This window comes from Equus asinus, chromosome 16 (genome assembly GCF_041296235.1).
Source record: "Equus asinus isolate D_3611 breed Donkey chromosome 16, EquAss-T2T_v2, whole genome shotgun sequence".
In the NCBI taxonomy this organism is placed as follows: Eukaryota; Metazoa; Chordata; class Mammalia; order Perissodactyla; family Equidae; genus Equus; species Equus asinus.
In genome coordinates this window covers 36,908,956-36,927,646 of record NC_091805.1, presented here as the reverse complement: position 1 = coordinate 36,927,646, position 18,691 = coordinate 36,908,956, and the positions used below count along the sequence as shown (strand labels likewise).

General features: G+C 33.0%; 1 protein-coding gene across 7 annotated transcripts in view; it reads left to right on the top strand.

The window, feature by feature from the left end:
• COL11A1 (collagen type XI alpha 1 chain) overlaps window positions 1–18,691 on the top strand; it is a 195,560-nt gene that overhangs the window by 100,628 nt on the left and 76,241 nt on the right. For all 7 annotated transcript variants that reach the window (XM_070486935.1, XM_070486936.1, XM_014865260.3 and 4 more), the window contains 8 exons: window positions 175–282; window positions 2,968–3,021; window positions 7,474–7,527; window positions 7,650–7,694; window positions 7,835–7,888; window positions 8,007–8,051; window positions 11,468–11,521; window positions 17,549–17,602. In XM_070486935.1, coding sequence (XP_070343036.1) covers window positions 175–282; window positions 2,968–3,021; window positions 7,474–7,527; window positions 7,650–7,694; window positions 7,835–7,888; window positions 8,007–8,051; window positions 11,468–11,521; window positions 17,549–17,602 — 468 coding nt within the window. The remainder of the gene's footprint in view (window positions 1–174; window positions 283–2,967; window positions 3,022–7,473; window positions 7,528–7,649; window positions 7,695–7,834; window positions 7,889–8,006; window positions 8,052–11,467; window positions 11,522–17,548; window positions 17,603–18,691) is intronic.

Here is an 18,691-nt window from a genome sequence, read left to right as displayed (position 1 = left end):
TTTATTAATGGAAAGATTGATGAAGTCAAACACTTTCAAGCCTCTTTGTCACAAATAAAACATGAGTAAACAAACCAAGAGTTGAAGAATATGACTTTTTGATAGACTATAATCTCTGCCGTTCAATCTCCAATAGATTTAAAGTCACAAGAATGTTGTTACTCTGTGCTTCAGGGAGAAGTTGGTCAAGTAGGTCCCAGAGGAGAAGACGGCCCCGAAGGCCCCAAAGGTCGAGCAGGTCCAACTGGAGACCCTGGTCCTTCTGGTCAAGCAGGAGAGAAGGTCAGTGAACAACTTTAAATTCACACAACTTCTTGCAGATGTTGCTTCATGGTCACTTTAAAATATTTTTAATCATCCATATCGGAAATCTGGAGGATTCTATTAAATTTCAAGCATAACCATATACTACTTAGAAGTATCCTGAGATGGATACGTTTATCCTTTTTCACTCTTTCTTATTTTCTAGTCCCCTCTGCTCTTTTTCACCATGTAGGATCAGACACTCCTCAAGAGCTCACACTCCTAAAGAGCTCTTAAAGCTCTTCCACATTGAGAATTTGGATGTGATTAATGAAGGGTGAAAGAATCAATGAAAGATGTCTACTTACTATTTTGGAACAAGTAGAATCATCTTTGCCCCTTAAACCAAAATGTGCATTTCTGTTTTTTCCACATAAACGTGTATTTTCACAGGGCGAGTGTTTTTATAAATATTGATGTTCAGGCCCAACTTCAAGAGATTTTAATTTTAATCTGGAGTCAACCTAGGCATCACTATGTTTTAAAACATCCCCAAATAGCTCTAATATTCATTGGTTTAAGAGCCACTGGGCTATATGTAGTATGTAAAAATATTTGCAACCATTACATTTACATTTAGGTGTAATATTAGGTAATATTAAAATTATGCCTTCATAGAGTATTTAGTGATATGGTAAATATCTTATAATGTGCTATGAGGTTAAATTAAGAAGAAACTAGAAATGTGTATGACAAGTATTATCCCATATGAACACTCAAGGAAAATATAAATAATAATTATCTCTTGTTGATATAATTCAGATGATTTCCTTTCTTTTTATATGTATATCTATTCTCCAAATTTTCTATATTGAGCATGCTGTTATTCTATAAAATATGGAAATTCCATACTATTTAAGAAAATTGTAAGCCCCCCTTACCATGCTGTCCCGGAGGGGAAATATATTATACACGGATTACACAGGGATTATGACCGGACAAATAAAAAAACATTTCCTCATGTCATTATGAATCATGTGATGGAGCGGTTCTACTGTTTCGCACTCCCAGTGCCATTTGTGAACTGATGAAAAATGTCATCACGTTTAGGCAACACAATGAAAAGAGGGGAGAAAACAAGGACTTACACGGCCCTACAACCCTTCCACTTAAAGTGCTCATTTGGCAAAGGTTAAGGCTATTTTGGAAATTTCCTCTCTTCTCACCTCCACTCTATACTATGTAAATGGTCCCACGAACTATTCTGAGGCATCAGGACTTAAAACTACCCCACAATTCTTCAACTTTAACAATTCGTTAGTATTTTCCCTTTTATTGAAGTTATCTATCGCCATACTGAAAATACAAACAAATTTTCTGTGTGGATTTATTTTAAAATGACTCTAAAATAAATAAGAGTATATATTCTAATGTAGTAACTAACATAGAACACAAAAGCTCTGTGATCATAATCAGAGAATTTCATTAACCTTGAAATCAGAGGCATAAAACAAGCTATGATAGTGTATCCAAGGGGACATCATCGTAAGTCTACTTCTTAGGGCTTGTTTGCATATTTTCCATCTGAAGACTCCTTACCTATGCAGTCTTGATCTTGAATCAGACATCTCTTTAATTCAATCTATAATAACAAGGTCATCAACTATATTCCTAATTTCTTTCTTGCTTCATCCAGTAAAATATTTGTTTTTATTCATGAAAGACTACTCCTCTTTTAACATTGTATATAGTCATTTGAACTTGTTTTTGTTTTATTCTTCTTTTGTTTAAATGTACATGGGAAATAATGATAATATGTACTTGCTAATGTTTAAGACTTTGATAACTAATATTTTATATATGAAGTGTGTTTACATAAGATCTTAAGGAAAAGGTGTCACAGTAAAATTCCACATGTTATTTATTAATTAATTAAATTTAATTTTCTATCTACCTAGATTTTTTAATTAATGCTTTGTTCACAGAGGCTGATTTTGTGTTTTAAAACTCTTAACATTTGTTACGCATCTTTGGACTTCCCTATAATTTACCATTTGTTTCAGTACTTTCAGACTGAGAAGTAATCTCATCACACTGGAACAAAATAGGTACACATTCAAGTACCCACCTTCAGGAGGTAACACTCCACAAAAATCATCATTATTTGGCTATAGCTCTCAACATTTGGTGTGCTTATTAGCCAGATTTATCCAGATATTTGAATAAAAGAAGAAACTTTGCTCAAAAATTAGGTCAATCTTAATATAGTTATTTAAATTTTACTTAGTGAGAAAAAGTTAAATAACTCAGGATTGCTTGCTTTATGTTTACAGTGAGAAATGAAGTAATTTTATCAAAAAAGATTCAGCTATATCAACTAACTTTAAATAGTATTTAACGTTAAAAAAAAAGGCTTAGGTACTTTCTTTGGTTATGCTTAAGAAATCTCTTTAGCTCAGGGTTCTCTGTCCCCAGAGAAGGTACTGTCATTTAGACAATAAAGCTTAAGTTAATGAATTTTACAGCATTAGAGCTATGTCCAAAGCAACATTTTTCCCTCTATTTAAATGAAGTAGTATTATGAAAGTACAGTATGATAAAAACTTGCTAATCTTCCTTTTGAGTGTGCAGATATGTGATTCTAACTTCTGGAACAGTGACTAAAATCATCATTTAAACTTAATTCAACTTAGAATTTTTTGTTACTATTCTTTTTAACTTTAGGGGAAACTTGGTGTTCCAGGATTACCAGGATATCCAGGAAGACAAGGTCCAAAGGTAAAACAAGCAGCTTGATTTTTATAGTTTGTCAACATTTTGCAGAAACACTTTACCTTTCGGTTTGTAACATAGAGATGATGAATCCTTAAAATATAATTTCACAAGAGAAAGTCTTGGGGTGTATAGACTCCTGGAGTGCAGGGAGCTCAGACAGCCTAGGTAATTATGGATCAGGGTGTTTAGGAGACGGGATCATGAAACTAAGGTGTAGTCAGCTGCTTCCTTGTAGTTGGAACAAGGACCATTCCAGGGCAGCATACCAGTTTATCTACAAGTTGAAAGTGGATGACAGGTGATGGATAATAGCCTTTGATTTCATTTCTAGTACCTCAAGGGTTTGAATTACAACTTGATGTTTTAAAAATAATAATAATTTAGAATACATCTTTCACCCTCTTTATTTTCCCTCATTTCCACAGTATTTGTTTTCTAGGGCTACTGTTACCAATCTCCATGAACTTGGTGGCTTAAAACAATAGAAATTTACTTTCTTACAGTTCTAGAGGCTAGAAATCTAAAATCAAGGTGTCAGCAGTGTCACACTCACTCCCAAAGCTCTAGAGGAGAATCCGTCCTGGCCTCTTCCAACTTCTGGTAGACCCAGGCGTTCCTTGGCCTGTGTTTGCGTAACTGCAGTCTCTGCCTGCTTCTTCACATGGCCTTTTTTTCTGTGTGTCTGTGTCTTTTCTTCTGTCTCTTGTCACTGGATTTAGGGATAACCTGGATAATCCAGGATGATCTCATTTCAAGATCCTTAACTTAATTACATCTACGAAGACCTCTTTTTCCAAATCAGGTAACTTTCGTGGGTTCCAGAGATTTGGATGTTTTATATGTCTTTTGGGGGGCCACCATTCAACCCATTACACCACTCAATTTGTATTTTTGACCATTTGAAATATACATGTTTTAAGTATGAAAATACATGTTCACCTGTTGTACTAATTTTCCTCAAGTTAATCATAAATCTTTGTTAAGGCTGCACTTGATGCATTGACTAGTTACATTAAAGTAGTTAAATGAATTAATGATGATAAAAACAAGCAGCTTGACTATTAATATTAAAGTGGTTATACCATTCTTTTAATTATGTACTCATGAAAATATCTATCTATCTATCTATCTATCTATCATCGATCTATCCCTGTTTAACCCATTCAAGCTTGAGAGGTACAGTAGATGGGGATAAATCCTGGTTATATACTAATCCCAAACATATATTAAATTTCACAGATGATCAACGGGAAAGAAAAATGTCGTTTCCCCTGACAAATGTGAACCGCATATGCTTGTGTTCACTCATCCTTATGTGATGATGCGATTTTAGGCTTGGCATGAGGTTTTGTCTTATAATTTATCATTGAGTTTCTAAAAAATCCTTATTTCCTTGTGCAGTAGGAAGTAAACATAATTCTTTGAGTGCTTCTAAAATAAGATTCATGTCATCTATGATTTAAAAATAATACAAGCATTATTTAAATGTTTCTGACTACATTTAGAACACTGATTAGTAATTTTTATCTTTCAAATATTGTCTGTAGTACACTGCCATGTCTCCTAGTTACCTTCATTTCAAATGTCAAGCATGTTCACGTGTATTATGAGTAAAAAAAGACATTCGCTGCATAACTCACAACCTTAAGCTATCCTTAGATTAACTCACGAATTCTTCATCTAATTAATAAGTTGAATTGCAGTTGTGGTGGTGTTTTGAATTAAAAACAGAAAGCTGTCATATTACTTGAATGAGCACAGTTTCTTTTATGAGTTTATTTGACATTTTCATCTTTTTCTGTCTTTCCTAAGTCAATTTTATGTTCAATATTCTTTGAGTTCTTTTTATTAACAAAATGCAGCAAAATGACTAGAGAGAAATGTTTCTTCCTAGAAGAATCAAACATTTTTCTTTACTCTTTAACCTAGATGCCTGAAATTTCGGTCTTACTTTTTTATGTTACTTTTCTTGATAACAACTTTTTTCTGTGATCAAAAACCTTTTAGGTTTCTCATTTCTAAAACAAAAACGGATGGGCGTATCAAAGATCAAAGATAGCTTCACATTTTTTCCTATGTGGAAGCCAATGAATTTTGAATAAATTTGTCTTCATTGTACTAAAAATGAAATTCAGCTGATTATCGCTTTCAAGCAGTTTAAGAAGTATAATTAGACATTATAATTTATCCAATGTCTTACCAGCAATATAAACTATAATGAGTATTTAAAAGATGCACTGCCATATGTACTATAAAAATGATAGCTATTTCAAAAAGTAAAATCTATGTTAAGGTAGGATTCTTTCATATTTAAACAGCATTTAAAATAATTTGGAAAGTTTTACACTTATTGACTGAACCAATTGCACCATTACCATTTGAGTTTTGACTTTTTGTTTGTTGTTTTCTTTTTTCCATTGAAAAAGCAGATAATGCCTTTTCATGGAAATTGTATATTTTGGTGATAATTCTTTATACGAGAAAAGAAGAATGTGTCCATATATTACAAACTGTTTAGTTGGTAGATTGGACATTTTTGTCTCTTTCCATAAATTTCTTAGAGCAGAAACAATGTAAGAAAATTAACTTATTAAAAATAAAATTGATGCATAAGAGCTGTTTGTTTGAATGGAATCTCTATAAATGTGGTTAGTTAGCTATTTTACCCAGGACAGAAATGAACATTTGTTTCCAAATAAAATTTGATGGAAATAAATTATTTCCACATTGGATTATACTCAGTTGTCAAATTCTTAGAGTAGTCACAGAGTATTCTACCAGATATAACTCTCTGATTCTCTGTAGAGAAAGAGAAAAGGCTTTGAAAGCCCTTCAAAAAATGTAATTTGCAGAGTTTTCTTTTTCCCGTTATTGTCCTAACAATCCTCTGTATGTTGATCATATAGTTATCCCTATAGGCATGAATTAGAATATATTTGGAAACAGGTCTTAAAAAGAAGCTCAGCAGTTCATATTCTTGGTTATTATTTTGCCCATCATCTGCCGTAAATTTTCACATACAATTTTCCTGTACAGGAAATATAAATTCATAGCATCCATCCTGTATGTATCACCTGAAGAAATTTTTAAAAATGCAGATTACTGGACCCTTATGCCAGAAAGTCTGTTTCGTAGGTCTGCAGTGCAACTTGTCAGTCCATATTTTTGGCAATCACTCCCGAACATTCTGTTACAGAGGAGCCATTGATCACTTCGAGATAGATTACTTTAGGTGTATTTCATTTCAAATGACTGGATAAAAAACCAAGGATGTAGGTGAGTCAATGAAGGCTTTGTTATATCTCCCTTAAATCATGGAGAAGTGTGTAAAATTTGAATGTCTACTACTCATTGCTAGACACTTTACACTTCACTGCATTTAATCCATACAATGGTCTAAATGGGAAAAGTGAGTATTTGGAAGTCCTCCTTCCCCTCCCAGGGTCTCACAGTTAGCAGATCGAAAAGCAAGGATTTCATGATATATAGTGATGAAGCAAACCAATCAAAGTCATGTTCAAAGGCATCTCTGAGCAGATGAAAATCTGGAGATATGCCCAAGGTGAAATAGGGGGATTTGGTTATTGAAGACTATATTGTATTCCATCTGTAAAATGTGGCCATTTGTGGACAAAATTACATAATGCTTTTACTCTGCTTATTACGTATTTAAACACTCATTATTTGTTGTTATCTATCATCACTTTTATGCCTTGCCTTCCTTTATTCCAACCTCTCACAAATCTCCAAGTACCTATACGATGTGATTGCTTCATTTTGCAGAAGAAAAAAATACGCTCAAAGAGGACAAGTAACGTCCCCAAATTACTTTCCTGAATGAATGACAAGCAGAAGCCTTGAATTTGTCTTTGGAATTTCAAAAACAGGATTTTAATGCCAGACTGTCTGAATTAGACTCTCAGCTGGATCTAACCACATTCAAACATCAAACAGAAAAGACAGAGGAAGATTTTTAGTCTTTGTGATTTATCGAGCTCTAAAGATATAAAAATATTCATCTGAAAAGTGATAGGTATACAAATACAGTAATGTTCATTCAGGAAAAACATTTTATACAATTCCTATTTTAATATTTGATTTTTCATGCCTGTGAAAATTATGATTTTTCTTCAGAGTTGAATCAAGTATGTAGAATTATAAGTCAAAAAAATTCTTTTATATACAATGCTCTTTAATTGCTATTTTCTAATATGAGAAATGATATTTGATTAATTATTTTACTTAAAGTTAGAAACTAAAATATGTTTTATCAATTCATGCTTTCAATGCTTCCAGGATTTCACATGTCACTGTAAGTTCATTTTCAAATGTATGAATGGAGGTTGTATGGTATTTTAAAATGATACTTTTGAGTCACTGTGTTATAATCACTTACAGCTTGTGGCTAAAAATGTTAATTACCATGCTCATTGTTTATTATTTTAATTTTTGTAGGGTTCCACTGGATTTCCTGGGTTTCCAGGTGCCAATGGAGAGAAAGGTGCACGGGTATGATATATAAGTATATTGTGTGATATAAATGTTCTGCATAAGTACCTGTTTCTCAGCACTAGACTCACAATTTACAGTGAAATGCTGCATAGTGAAACTGTTTGAACTGTCTTTGGCAGGGCGTAGCTGGCAAACCAGGCCCTCGGGGTCAGCGTGGTCCAACGGTGGGTGCCTTGGTTTAAAATAATGATTTTCATTTTGGATTTAATTTTTCAGGATAATTTTTCTCAGCAATAAAAATCAGTGCTGTGTCTTTGGGTTTGCTTGGCCCTAGATCAGTTTTGTCTTTTGCTTTCATATGCAGGGTCCTCGAGGTTCAAGAGGTGCAAGAGGTCCCACTGGGAAACCTGGTCCAAAGGTATTAGTGCCACCTGTTTCATTCAGGCTTCGCTGTAAGTTCCTCTTCCAGTGGATGGATGCTATGAGAAGGAATCAGAACTGATTTTTCTTTTTTGTTTTTTTTATGTTGTTGCTAGGGCACTTCAGGCGGTGATGGCCCTCCTGGCCCTCCTGGTGAAAGAGTAAGTATGATACAGTCATATAATATGAAATAAATATTATATTTTGCAAATGTTTAAATTTCTGGGGAAAGGTACATGTATCTGCAAATACATGTACATAGTCATCCACAAAATCTCTTCAGAGTTTAAAATTCCTATTCTTTCCTTTATTCCTCTAAAAAAAAAGCTTAATCATTTACGTGCTGCTAATTTTGTTATAGAAGTGAGAGCAATAATGTGTGTAATTGGCCTATGAAGTCACTCTTAAAATCAGGCCAAAATGACTTTTTTCTTTTAAATATCCATATAACACCTATGCCCTCTCCTCCACTCTTGTTTTTCATACTGACCCTCATTTTGTTCGTGGAGCTGGCGGCAGCGTTATGCTGGTAAATGCAAGCGACCAGGAACCGTTAAATCACAATCGATATACGTTCAAATCAAGATAAAACATCTGTTCCAGTAAATAAAAAACTATTTAGTGAATTGATTTTCAATTGATATAAAATAAAGCTAAATACACATGAGTAAGCATGCCCTTTATTTGCTGTTTTTTTTTCTTTTGGCAAAATATAGCATTGCTGTTGCCAGGTTTTTGGAAAGCTATCCTCTCGCAAGGATTTTAAACATTAAATCTGTATTACTGTCAAAGAAATTAGATTCAAATTTTATCTTCTATAATAATTTTCAGTATTATGCAGTCGTATTAATATATTTTTGTATATTATTATTTGAAATTTAGAATAGATGTTTCACAAAGAGAAAGACAGAAGCGCCCTATGACCTACAACTTAAAATTGAGAAAAAGTAATTTTTTTTTGGAATAGTTTCTATTTGTGACAGAAATGTCAGTAGATAAGAATAAACAAAGTTATTTCAAAGCTTTGTTTCAGATTTAATTGAATTAAACTTTCTACTAAATATTTCTCACTCTTAATGAACTTTTCTCAAATTAATTCCATCCCGTACATTTTGAGTTCATAAATAATACATTTGAAATATTTTATGGTCAAAGTCATCTTAAGAAGAATATACAGTTAAATTAATTAAATTGACAGAATCATTAAATACAGTAGAACCATTTAACAAAACTATAACACAACAGGCAGTTTTGTCTTTAAAGTGCAAACTATTCTCTCCTTATATATTTTCCTTACGCATTCCAAAATTTCCTGATCAACCATATATCTTTGCAATTTTATTCTGAAACAAACAGTGGGACCCAACAGCATCATTACTTGTAACTGTAAAAACACTTAGAGACTAAAAAAAGTATATTTTAAGATTCAAAGTAAAAGTTAATTTGAAAAATAAATTTAAGTAAGTGGAAACCATTTTCAATAAACACTTACACGCGTTTTAAATATACAGAACACAGTAAATGTGTTCCGCGTAGTTGATGAAACATTTTCTCCCTAGTCGATCCTCATTTCCTGCAAAGAATTTTAAGTATCTCAAACTATTTAGTTATGTCTTGGGCAGACGGTTGAAGAATGGTAGAGGTGGCATCACAAAAATATTTTCTTCAAAGTATAAGACTTGGGAAGTTCAGGGAGAGAATTTTGTAGTACCATTGGATAAGAAACGAAAGTACCAATTTTGCACATTTCAAACAAATACCCATTAGGATCTTCTACAAGTTAAATATGATTCCTCATACTCATGATTTGCAGATCATGGATGCCTATTATTAAAGACTTTGTTAATACAGCTTTTTGTTGGGTCTCAGATTACCTGATTTAGCAAAAACAGTACAAAATAAAAACAAACAGAAGAACTAAAACACCCAATTAAATTTGAATTTTACAGCAACAGTGAATAATTTGTGGCATAAATATGTCCCTGCAGTATTTGGGACATTTTAAAATTATTCCTTATTTACCTAAAATTCAAATTTCACTAGACAGTATTTTATCTGGCAACCCTAATTTGGTCCCAACACTATCTTTATACTGAGTCTTTATTTGTTTTCTAGGTCACTTGGAAACTATTTTGATTAGTACAAAGAGAACATGTCAACACTTTTTTGTGGAATTTTATAAAGACAGACCCACTTTTTCTTTATTTTCTCTGGACAAATAATTTTTGAAAATTTTTCCTTCTTAAAGAAATCAAATTTTATTTGAAAAGCAGCAAAAAAAGTAGAAGCAAAGAAATTACATTTTAAGAAATTAGGAAAATAGAGCTTGCTACATAACCTAAAGAAATGCTATTTTTAAAATTTTATATTTAAAACAAATTTTTGTTTGTAATTTTCTTGTTACTATGATAGATATTTAAGAATGACAGTTTCATACTTTGAGAACCAAAATGTATAAGTTCCAAAAGTTTTGCTCATTGTTTTCATAATTGCATGCGATACCTGTTTTCTTAATGACATATCTAACTTTGAAGTTTCTTTTTGATTTTACAATGAGATGTTAGTAATAGCAATAATTTTTGCTGATTTCTGAACTAGCATTGGCTTAAGAATGGCAATGAAATTTCCCTATGGAAGACTAAATTGATAAGTTGAAAAGTATAAATTCTATTAAAGACTAACATTAGTAAACTTTATTTTTTGTTTAAATATAAATAGATTCCCCCCAGCTGTATTACTTAAAAAATTTTTATTTATATTATCTTCCATTTTATATATGTTCCTTTTAGAAATATAATTGTTATGTTCCAGGCATATAAAGGATTTTTTTACCAAGCCTTTTGCTGCCATCAATATAGTCACTGTAATAGGGTCTATTTTATGCATTTTAAAGCTATGTAAATATGAATGTTGAATAATATAGTTAATTAAGCATCAAGTCAAGAATGATATTATAAATGTATATTTCAATTGAATGTTAATGAGAATCATTATACAGTAAAGTTCTTTTCATCTTATCTACAAAAGAAGTTTATACATGAGTAAAATGAGATACTGACGTCTTCAAAAATAAATATATTTTAAATATAGAGATTAGTTAAAGGCATCCTCTGTGGTCTTTTTGAGATAGTCACTTGTTTTTCCTTTTAGTTTTGTAGGACTAGAGCCAGAACATACATGGAATCAATTTTTAAAATAATTTGTCTTTTTGGGGACTATGACATTGAAATATCCTCCTTCTATGGATGTTTCCAGGCAATATTAAGAGTAAAGAACCTGTGGAACTTCTTGATACCTTTATGTTGTATTCACTTTTAATACAAATTCTAAGTATTGACAGTGTTCTTGAGTTAAGATCATTGATATGATGTGTGGTTTTGAGTAAGGAATAGTGTGAAAAATCATCCGTTTTGCTTTTAGATCAGCACAGTTTATCTTATTGTATTGGCATAGTTCTGTCATTATGGTGAAGAAGCTATATACTGTATAGTGTTTATCTCTAGAAATAAACTGCAAAGTATAAAGATCTGTCTTTTAAGGTATATTCTTAAATTTCCCCACTGCTTTCTATTTTTAGGGCCCTCAAGGACCTCAGGGTCCAGTTGGATTCCCTGGACCAAAAGGCCCTCCTGTAAGTGTCCTAGTTTATCTTTCTTCATTTTACAATGTTGTCCAATTTTTGACAGCCATAGCTTATATTTTAAATAATTTTTAGATATAAATATTGATAAAAATTCCTATAGAAGCAAGATTGCAACTAATAATGAAGAATATAGATATTTGTAATGGATGAAGTTTATTGAGTGTTTCTGAATATAATTTAAATATGTCTTGTTAAATATTGTTTCAAAGTATATCAGACTAGAACAATGTAAATATTCTGTCAATTACTCCTCTACTACAATGAATACTATTGATCGCACTAAAAATTGTTACTGAATCGTCAATATTTGGTGTATCAGAATTTCCTGCTTATCTGTCATCATCCAGTGTATCCTACATCAAAATATCACTTCCTAAGCACCCTCCAACATTCTGGTATTACTTATATCACGTTAAAATTTATTTGTATTTACCATTTTTTTCTCTATAAGGCATTCTTGTTAAAAAATGTAATGATAATTCTTCCTGAATCATATCCCTTTTATAAAATTTATTTAGAACAACACTCTTTTGAATATCTTCATCAAATACGTTCACCAAGTTAATTGCAAATCTTTATGTTTATACTTACATATTCATGGGAATATAGGGCATGCTCAATGCTCAGTTCTTTTCTTTTCTTTTTTTGGCAACCTTTTCAGTTTATTTATGAGAACTAGAATCTACTTACCCACTGTCTTGTCAATTCTGGCTGCTATAACAAAAACCACAGACTGGGTAGCTTATAAACAACAGTAATTTATTACTCACAGTTCTGGAAGCTAGAAGTCCTAGATAAGGATGCCAGCAGAGTCAGGTGAGGGCCCGCTTTCAGGTCACAGACTTTTCAATCTATCCTCACGTGGCAGAATGGGCTACGAGGCTCTCTGGAGCCTTTTTTGTAAGTCACTAATCCCATTCCGTGGAGGGTTCCACCTTCATGAGTTAAGCACCTCCCAAAGACCCCCACCTGCTGATAATATTTATCACCTTTAAGAGTTAGGATTTCAGGGGCCGGCTCCGTGGCCAAGTGGTTAAGTTTGCGTGCTCCGCTGCGGCGGCCCAGGGTTTGGATCCTGGTCGCGGACCTGGCACCGCTTGTTAGGCCACGTTGAGGTGGCGTCCCACATCCCACAACTAGAAGGACCTGCAACTAAGATATACAACTGTGTACGGGGGGGTTTGAGGAGATAAAGCAGTTAGAAAAAAAAAAAAAAAAAAAGGATTGCCAGCAGTTGTTAGCCCAGGTGCCAATCCTTAGGGAAAAAAAAAAAAAGAAGACTGGCAACAGTTGTTAGCCCAGGTGCCAATCTTAAAAAAAAAAGAAAAAAAAGACACTTCAACATCATGAATCCCATGATGTGATGCACTGAGGACAAATTATTAAAAAAAACAAAAAAGAAGAGTTAGGACTTCAGTATACAAATTTTGCCAGGGGTCGGGGGGTACACAAACTTTCAGCACCCAATTATCTAAGGAAGTTGTTGTCAAAGTGCGCCCTGGACCAGAGCATCAGCAGCGCTTGGGATTTGTTAGAGATGCAAAGTGTTGTCCCCACTGCACTCACCTAATCAGAACTCTACGAGAGGGGCCCAGTCTGTGTTTTAACAAACTCTCCAGGTAGTTCTGATGCACGCTAAAGTTTGTGATCCACTGTTCTAGTCCAGTCTAGATAATGCTATCCACACTTTAATGTGCATACAAATCATGTTGATGTCTTGTTAATAATGTAGATTTTGATTCAGTAGGCCTGGGTTGGTATTGAGACTTGACATTACTGACAAATGTCCAGGTGATGCCAATACTGCTGGTCCCTGGGCTATACTTTGAGTAGCAAAGTTCAAAAACATTTTAGCCAAAAGTAAAGCCACATAGTTTGAGTATGATCTACTCTTCAGGAAACTAAGAATAATTAAAATTTTCAGTCAATGATTTGAGAACCAAATGTTTGTTCATTGTATTAATATAAGTAACTAATTCCCAGTAAGTCATTACTAGCAGTTTTACTCAAATCCTGGATAGTTTCATTTAGAGGCACATTCATATACATTTTTAGGTTGAATATTTTAAACTGATTTTGAATTGAATCTTTTGACAAAACCACAACAAAATGCACCTTGTTTAAGGAAGTTATGTGAGGCTTTTTATATATGCCAATATTTAAAAAATTACATATCCAAAATTTCTATTTTCAAATAATTATAGTTAAACAACTATAGTCCAACAATAGGCTTGCATAAAGGAACAGTTTAGAAAATTCTAAGTTAAGAAGTTAAAATTTCAAATAAATTTTACATCTGATTACATTATATTTTTAAATTTATAAGTAAATGTATTCTCCAATTTTTAATTGAGTTTGAATAACTTTATTTCACTGATTACTTTCAAACTTTAGCTCACATCTTTAAAAAATGAATTATTTATTTTGAAATATTGATTTAAATTTTAAATATTGAAGCAATCTCTTTTTGCAATAATTTTTAGACACTGTTTAAAATATTATTCTAACATTAACAGTTTTGCTCTATTACTGAAAATATGTCAAGAAAAGATTGTTATCTGTATTATAGTATTATAAAAGGATTAATACAAAAAGCTAGTATTAAATATAAGATAATATTGATACTACCCGCATATAATATTATTTACCCTCTATTTCAGTTTTGTTCCAAATGTAATATTAAATAATGCAAAGTTTCACATACAGAGAAGTGAAAACACAGTTCCAAAAATGATTCCAGATGTAACGTTTTTCATAAATATTTTGAAGCCATGCCCATAGATCATTGTTCAGCAACATAAAAACCAATGATATATATAACCTCAACATTATCATACCATTTACAGCTGTACACATTATTAAGAATTGTCTCCCTCATCTAATATAATTTTATTGTCAAAGAAAGCTATTTGCCCCATTTTTTCCTGAGACTTTTTTAGTTTGTTGTCTCACATATCTTCCAGTAAGTTTTGAACCATTGATCATGCATGCATTTTGTCTCTAATAAGTATTAGAGAGATTATAAATACCTACACCTGAGAAGCATGCAGTCTAGTTGGAGAGACACGACATTGTTAAGGAACATTGCCTTCACTGCTAAACAAAATGATTTTTATACTCTGTTTCTCGACAAGTGAAACATTAGAGCATGAAATAAAAGTTCCTTTCATTTCCCCGGTATGCAGTTTTATAACGTTTAGGAAAGAAATGCCCTCATCTCTTTGATATAGAAGAAAGACATTCAGATGGAGGGGTAAAACCAAGGTCCTCTTCCTGCAAATTAATTGGTTCATCTTCATTGTAATCAGGAAATATATATATAGATATATTTTTTTTCAGACAGACACACATGCGCATATGGATTTTGGGGTTGAGTTCCTGGAATGTTCATGTTTAGAGTCTGTTAATCTCATGCCAATGTCAGCATATTGTTACCCCATTTAAGAAAAATTTTAGTTTGAGGTGATTAAGATTTAGAAAATGACTGTTACATTCTATTTATAGAAGAAAAGTTAAAACTCAGTGCCAATGGGAAGTGGGAAAACATCCTTAACATTTCTTTATAAGTGTCTTTTCACAGATTGCCTTGCTGTATATACATATCCTCACTTAGATGAATATGTTGCCACTGCCCTTCACCAACAACATCAAAGAGGCAGCCTATTTTGATTAAAAATAATTATTATTTTTAAATTAATGCCATGAAATTATTTGTTAATTAATCCACCTTATTTTATTGGATAGTAGTGAGAAACCATTACAATTATTTAATTAATTAGTATTAATTACTAATATTAGGAATACATACTTAAGTCAAGCAAAATGATGATGACATGAATTCTTTGTGTAGTCTATTAACACTCTTCCCTCAGGATATCTAGGAAAACCATTGAAAACTACGTTGCGTTCATCCCAGGGTGATGTCATTTAGATCTGAGATTACTGTTTTTAAAGGGTTATATAATATTTTGCAATAAAAGTGTAATCCATTCTTCTCACACCAACAAATATATTGAGATATTTAACTTTTTTTTTTAAAAGATTGGCACCTGTGCTAACATCTGTTGCCAATCTTTTTTTTTTCTTCTTCTCCCCAAAGCCCCCCGGTACATAGTTGTATATTCTAGTTGTGAGTGCCTCTGGTTGTGCTATGTGGGACACCGCCTCAGCATGGCCTGACGAGTGGTGCCATGTTTGCCCCCAGGATCCAAACTAGCGAAACCTTGGGCCACCGAAGCAGAGCTCACAGACTTAACCACTCGGCCGCGGGGCCGGCTCCGAGATATTTAACTTTCATATTTACAGATTTGTTAGAAAAGATGTAAATAGCTTATGCTGGTGGCAGAACAGATCTTTTGAGAAGCATTTTAGTATGGTGAGAAAAAGAAAACTCATAATTATTATCCATTATTATCCTTTAGCTGTCACCCTCTATGTTTTAGTTAAAACTTGCTACTGCCCCTAATTGACAGCACGTTTCTTCCCATATGCATCAAAATAGTGGTAAAGCACAGAATTCAGTTTTATTTACTGTTTTGAAATACTGAACCTAGATGAAGTCTACCAGCAATTAACTGCTTATTTTTATGTTTCACCTCTAGACTGAGGGCAGAGTTATATCTTATATCACTATACACTTAGTGCCCACTACATAGATATGTAGTACATGATTTGAAAGAAAAAATGGCTAAATGATGTCCAATAACGTTCTGGGGGCTTGGTTAAAAGCATTGTAGGTTTGGTCTTTTGGGGAGGATGGTACTAGAATCACTGAGGTGGTCCTGGAAAACATGAGCAAATCATTGAGCAAGCAATGACCTTATGAAATATCATAATAGCAATCTTCCACTAGAGCTGCTAATTCTCATGGCAACCAGTGTGTCAGCAAAGATGAGATCAGGGAGCAGAGCTGGTCCTGGGCACTGTCACAAAGCCTTTCTCCTGAAGTGTTGTAGCCAAGCTAGAAAAAGTCTTACTCCAGTGGAGGAAAGTTATGTGTGAAAATGATCTTATTTTGAAATAAAGCCTTCTTCTCACTCAGTATAAAAAGAATTGATATTTGAAAATAGGTTTATGTAAATAATGTATTTGTTTAAATAAATAAATATATTTGTTTAAATAAATAATATATTGTGAGAAGTATATCTGTTGTCATTAAAAATGTTGTTAGAATGATCATTTCTCTTCATTTATCCAGAAGAGTGAGAATATTTCTGCCTATACCTATTAAACATGTTTTGAAACTTGAACTTGATACTTAGTGGTTTCTGAGTAGGATGAATAATCCATAATGCAGCCTAAAGAAGCAATCTATTTCTACGAACTATCTAAGACTTAGGAACCTCACAGAGTTAAGTACTTAGTTAATTGCTTCATTTATTTCTTCAGTCATGATAAAGACAGCATCCTTTACAGACAGTGATAGCATAGGAAATTTGCTCTCCAGTGCTTAATAAATGTTATGCTTCCAAGAGGATGTTTAAGAAAATCTACTGGCTTGATCCTGGTGACTTTTACAATTGAGCATAGCTCTTTGTTTCCTTTACCTGAAGCAATTGAGAGGTAAAGTGCCATTGTCTATGAGTTTGTTTCTTTTCATTCTTGTCCGTTAGAAGCTCAGACCACCACTAGAGGACACTATCTTTCTCTGTTATCCAAGTCTTGATGCACAGGAAATTGAATTAGGAAAAGATCACCAAAAAGAGAAGAAAATATTCATTTCTCAAATACTGAAGAGCTAACATTTTGAATATGCTTTTTAAAAAGATAGATACTAATGAGCTACTTTAAAAGTAAAACGTTCAGAATAGAGTTACATAATTTTCTCTTCGTCTCAGTTATGGAAGAATTGTACTAAAGAGATAGATACGCATAATATCAGGTATAAAATCAACAGAACATCAAGATATGATATCTAATGAAAATATAAGAAAATTGTCTAATGTATTACATTTAGGCTATGAAACAATTTAAGAAATATTTATAATGTATGGTGTTTAATATTTGTCATTTTAGGGACCACCTGGCAAGGATGGCCTGCCTGGACACCCTGGGCAACGTGGAGAGACTGTAAGTGACCCCATCATTCTGATTGAAATGTTCCATCTTTAGCACCTCATTATTTCACAGAAAGCTGCTTTATTATTGACAGCTCAATTACCAAGTTAGGGACAATGGAGGAATTAATTCCATTGAAACTTTTATTAAAATATCTCAAAAAGATGCATAAATAGATCCTTGTTTGTATCTAAACACCTACATGAATATACTTGAGGACATGGGACATTACTTCATTCGATTGTCTTTATTGTCAAGGCAGCACTTGAGACATGAGCTGGTGGAGAAGATCCCGTTATCTTTTGGAAGCCCCCACAAGGTTATCAACCTTAACCCTTTCATTGAAGTCTTTGTTTACAGATATATTCCACCCAACCCTATCACTTTTCCACTCTCTAAAGGAAGCACATGACAGTAAACCATGGAGATAATACACTATCTATTCAGAACTAAGAGAGAAAATATTTTGTGATGTTGGAAACATAAGGCGTAATTGATCTGGAACTAGGTCAAACGCATCCTCTCACCTCAAGTAAGGAAATGTAAATGGAAAAATGTAACAATTTTATTTTAAGATTATGAGGAATATAACATTAAATAAATTGTCTGAGCAAACTTATGTGTATAACAATGATTTGGGTAGAGGGGAATCTGGCAGTTCAACTCCGGTTTAGGGATCCTGGTGGGTTTGTTTATTTATTCTGCCATGTTACAAAACCATATGTCAGGCTATTTCAGTGGATTGTTAGTCTAATCAAAAATCATCATGGATTAGCATGTTCCCTCAGAATCAGTTCTTGGTTCTCACCATTGATTAATTTCATCCAGATTTCTTAAGGAAACTACAACACCGACTACTTTTGACTATGAGCTCAAAATCATTTTAGGGCATTCTGCCAGCACAAAGACATGTTTGGAGTTGCATCAAAGTAGATGCTAACAAATCTGAAAACATGATGATTTTCTGTGTAGGGGAAACGATCCATCAGCAGCCACCCAATTCCTGTTTTGCTCATCAAGTGACAATTCTTAGTGTAACAATTTCTTAGTTTTAGTCGGATTGTAAACTTCAAAGTCTTGGATTTAAAAAACACAATCAAG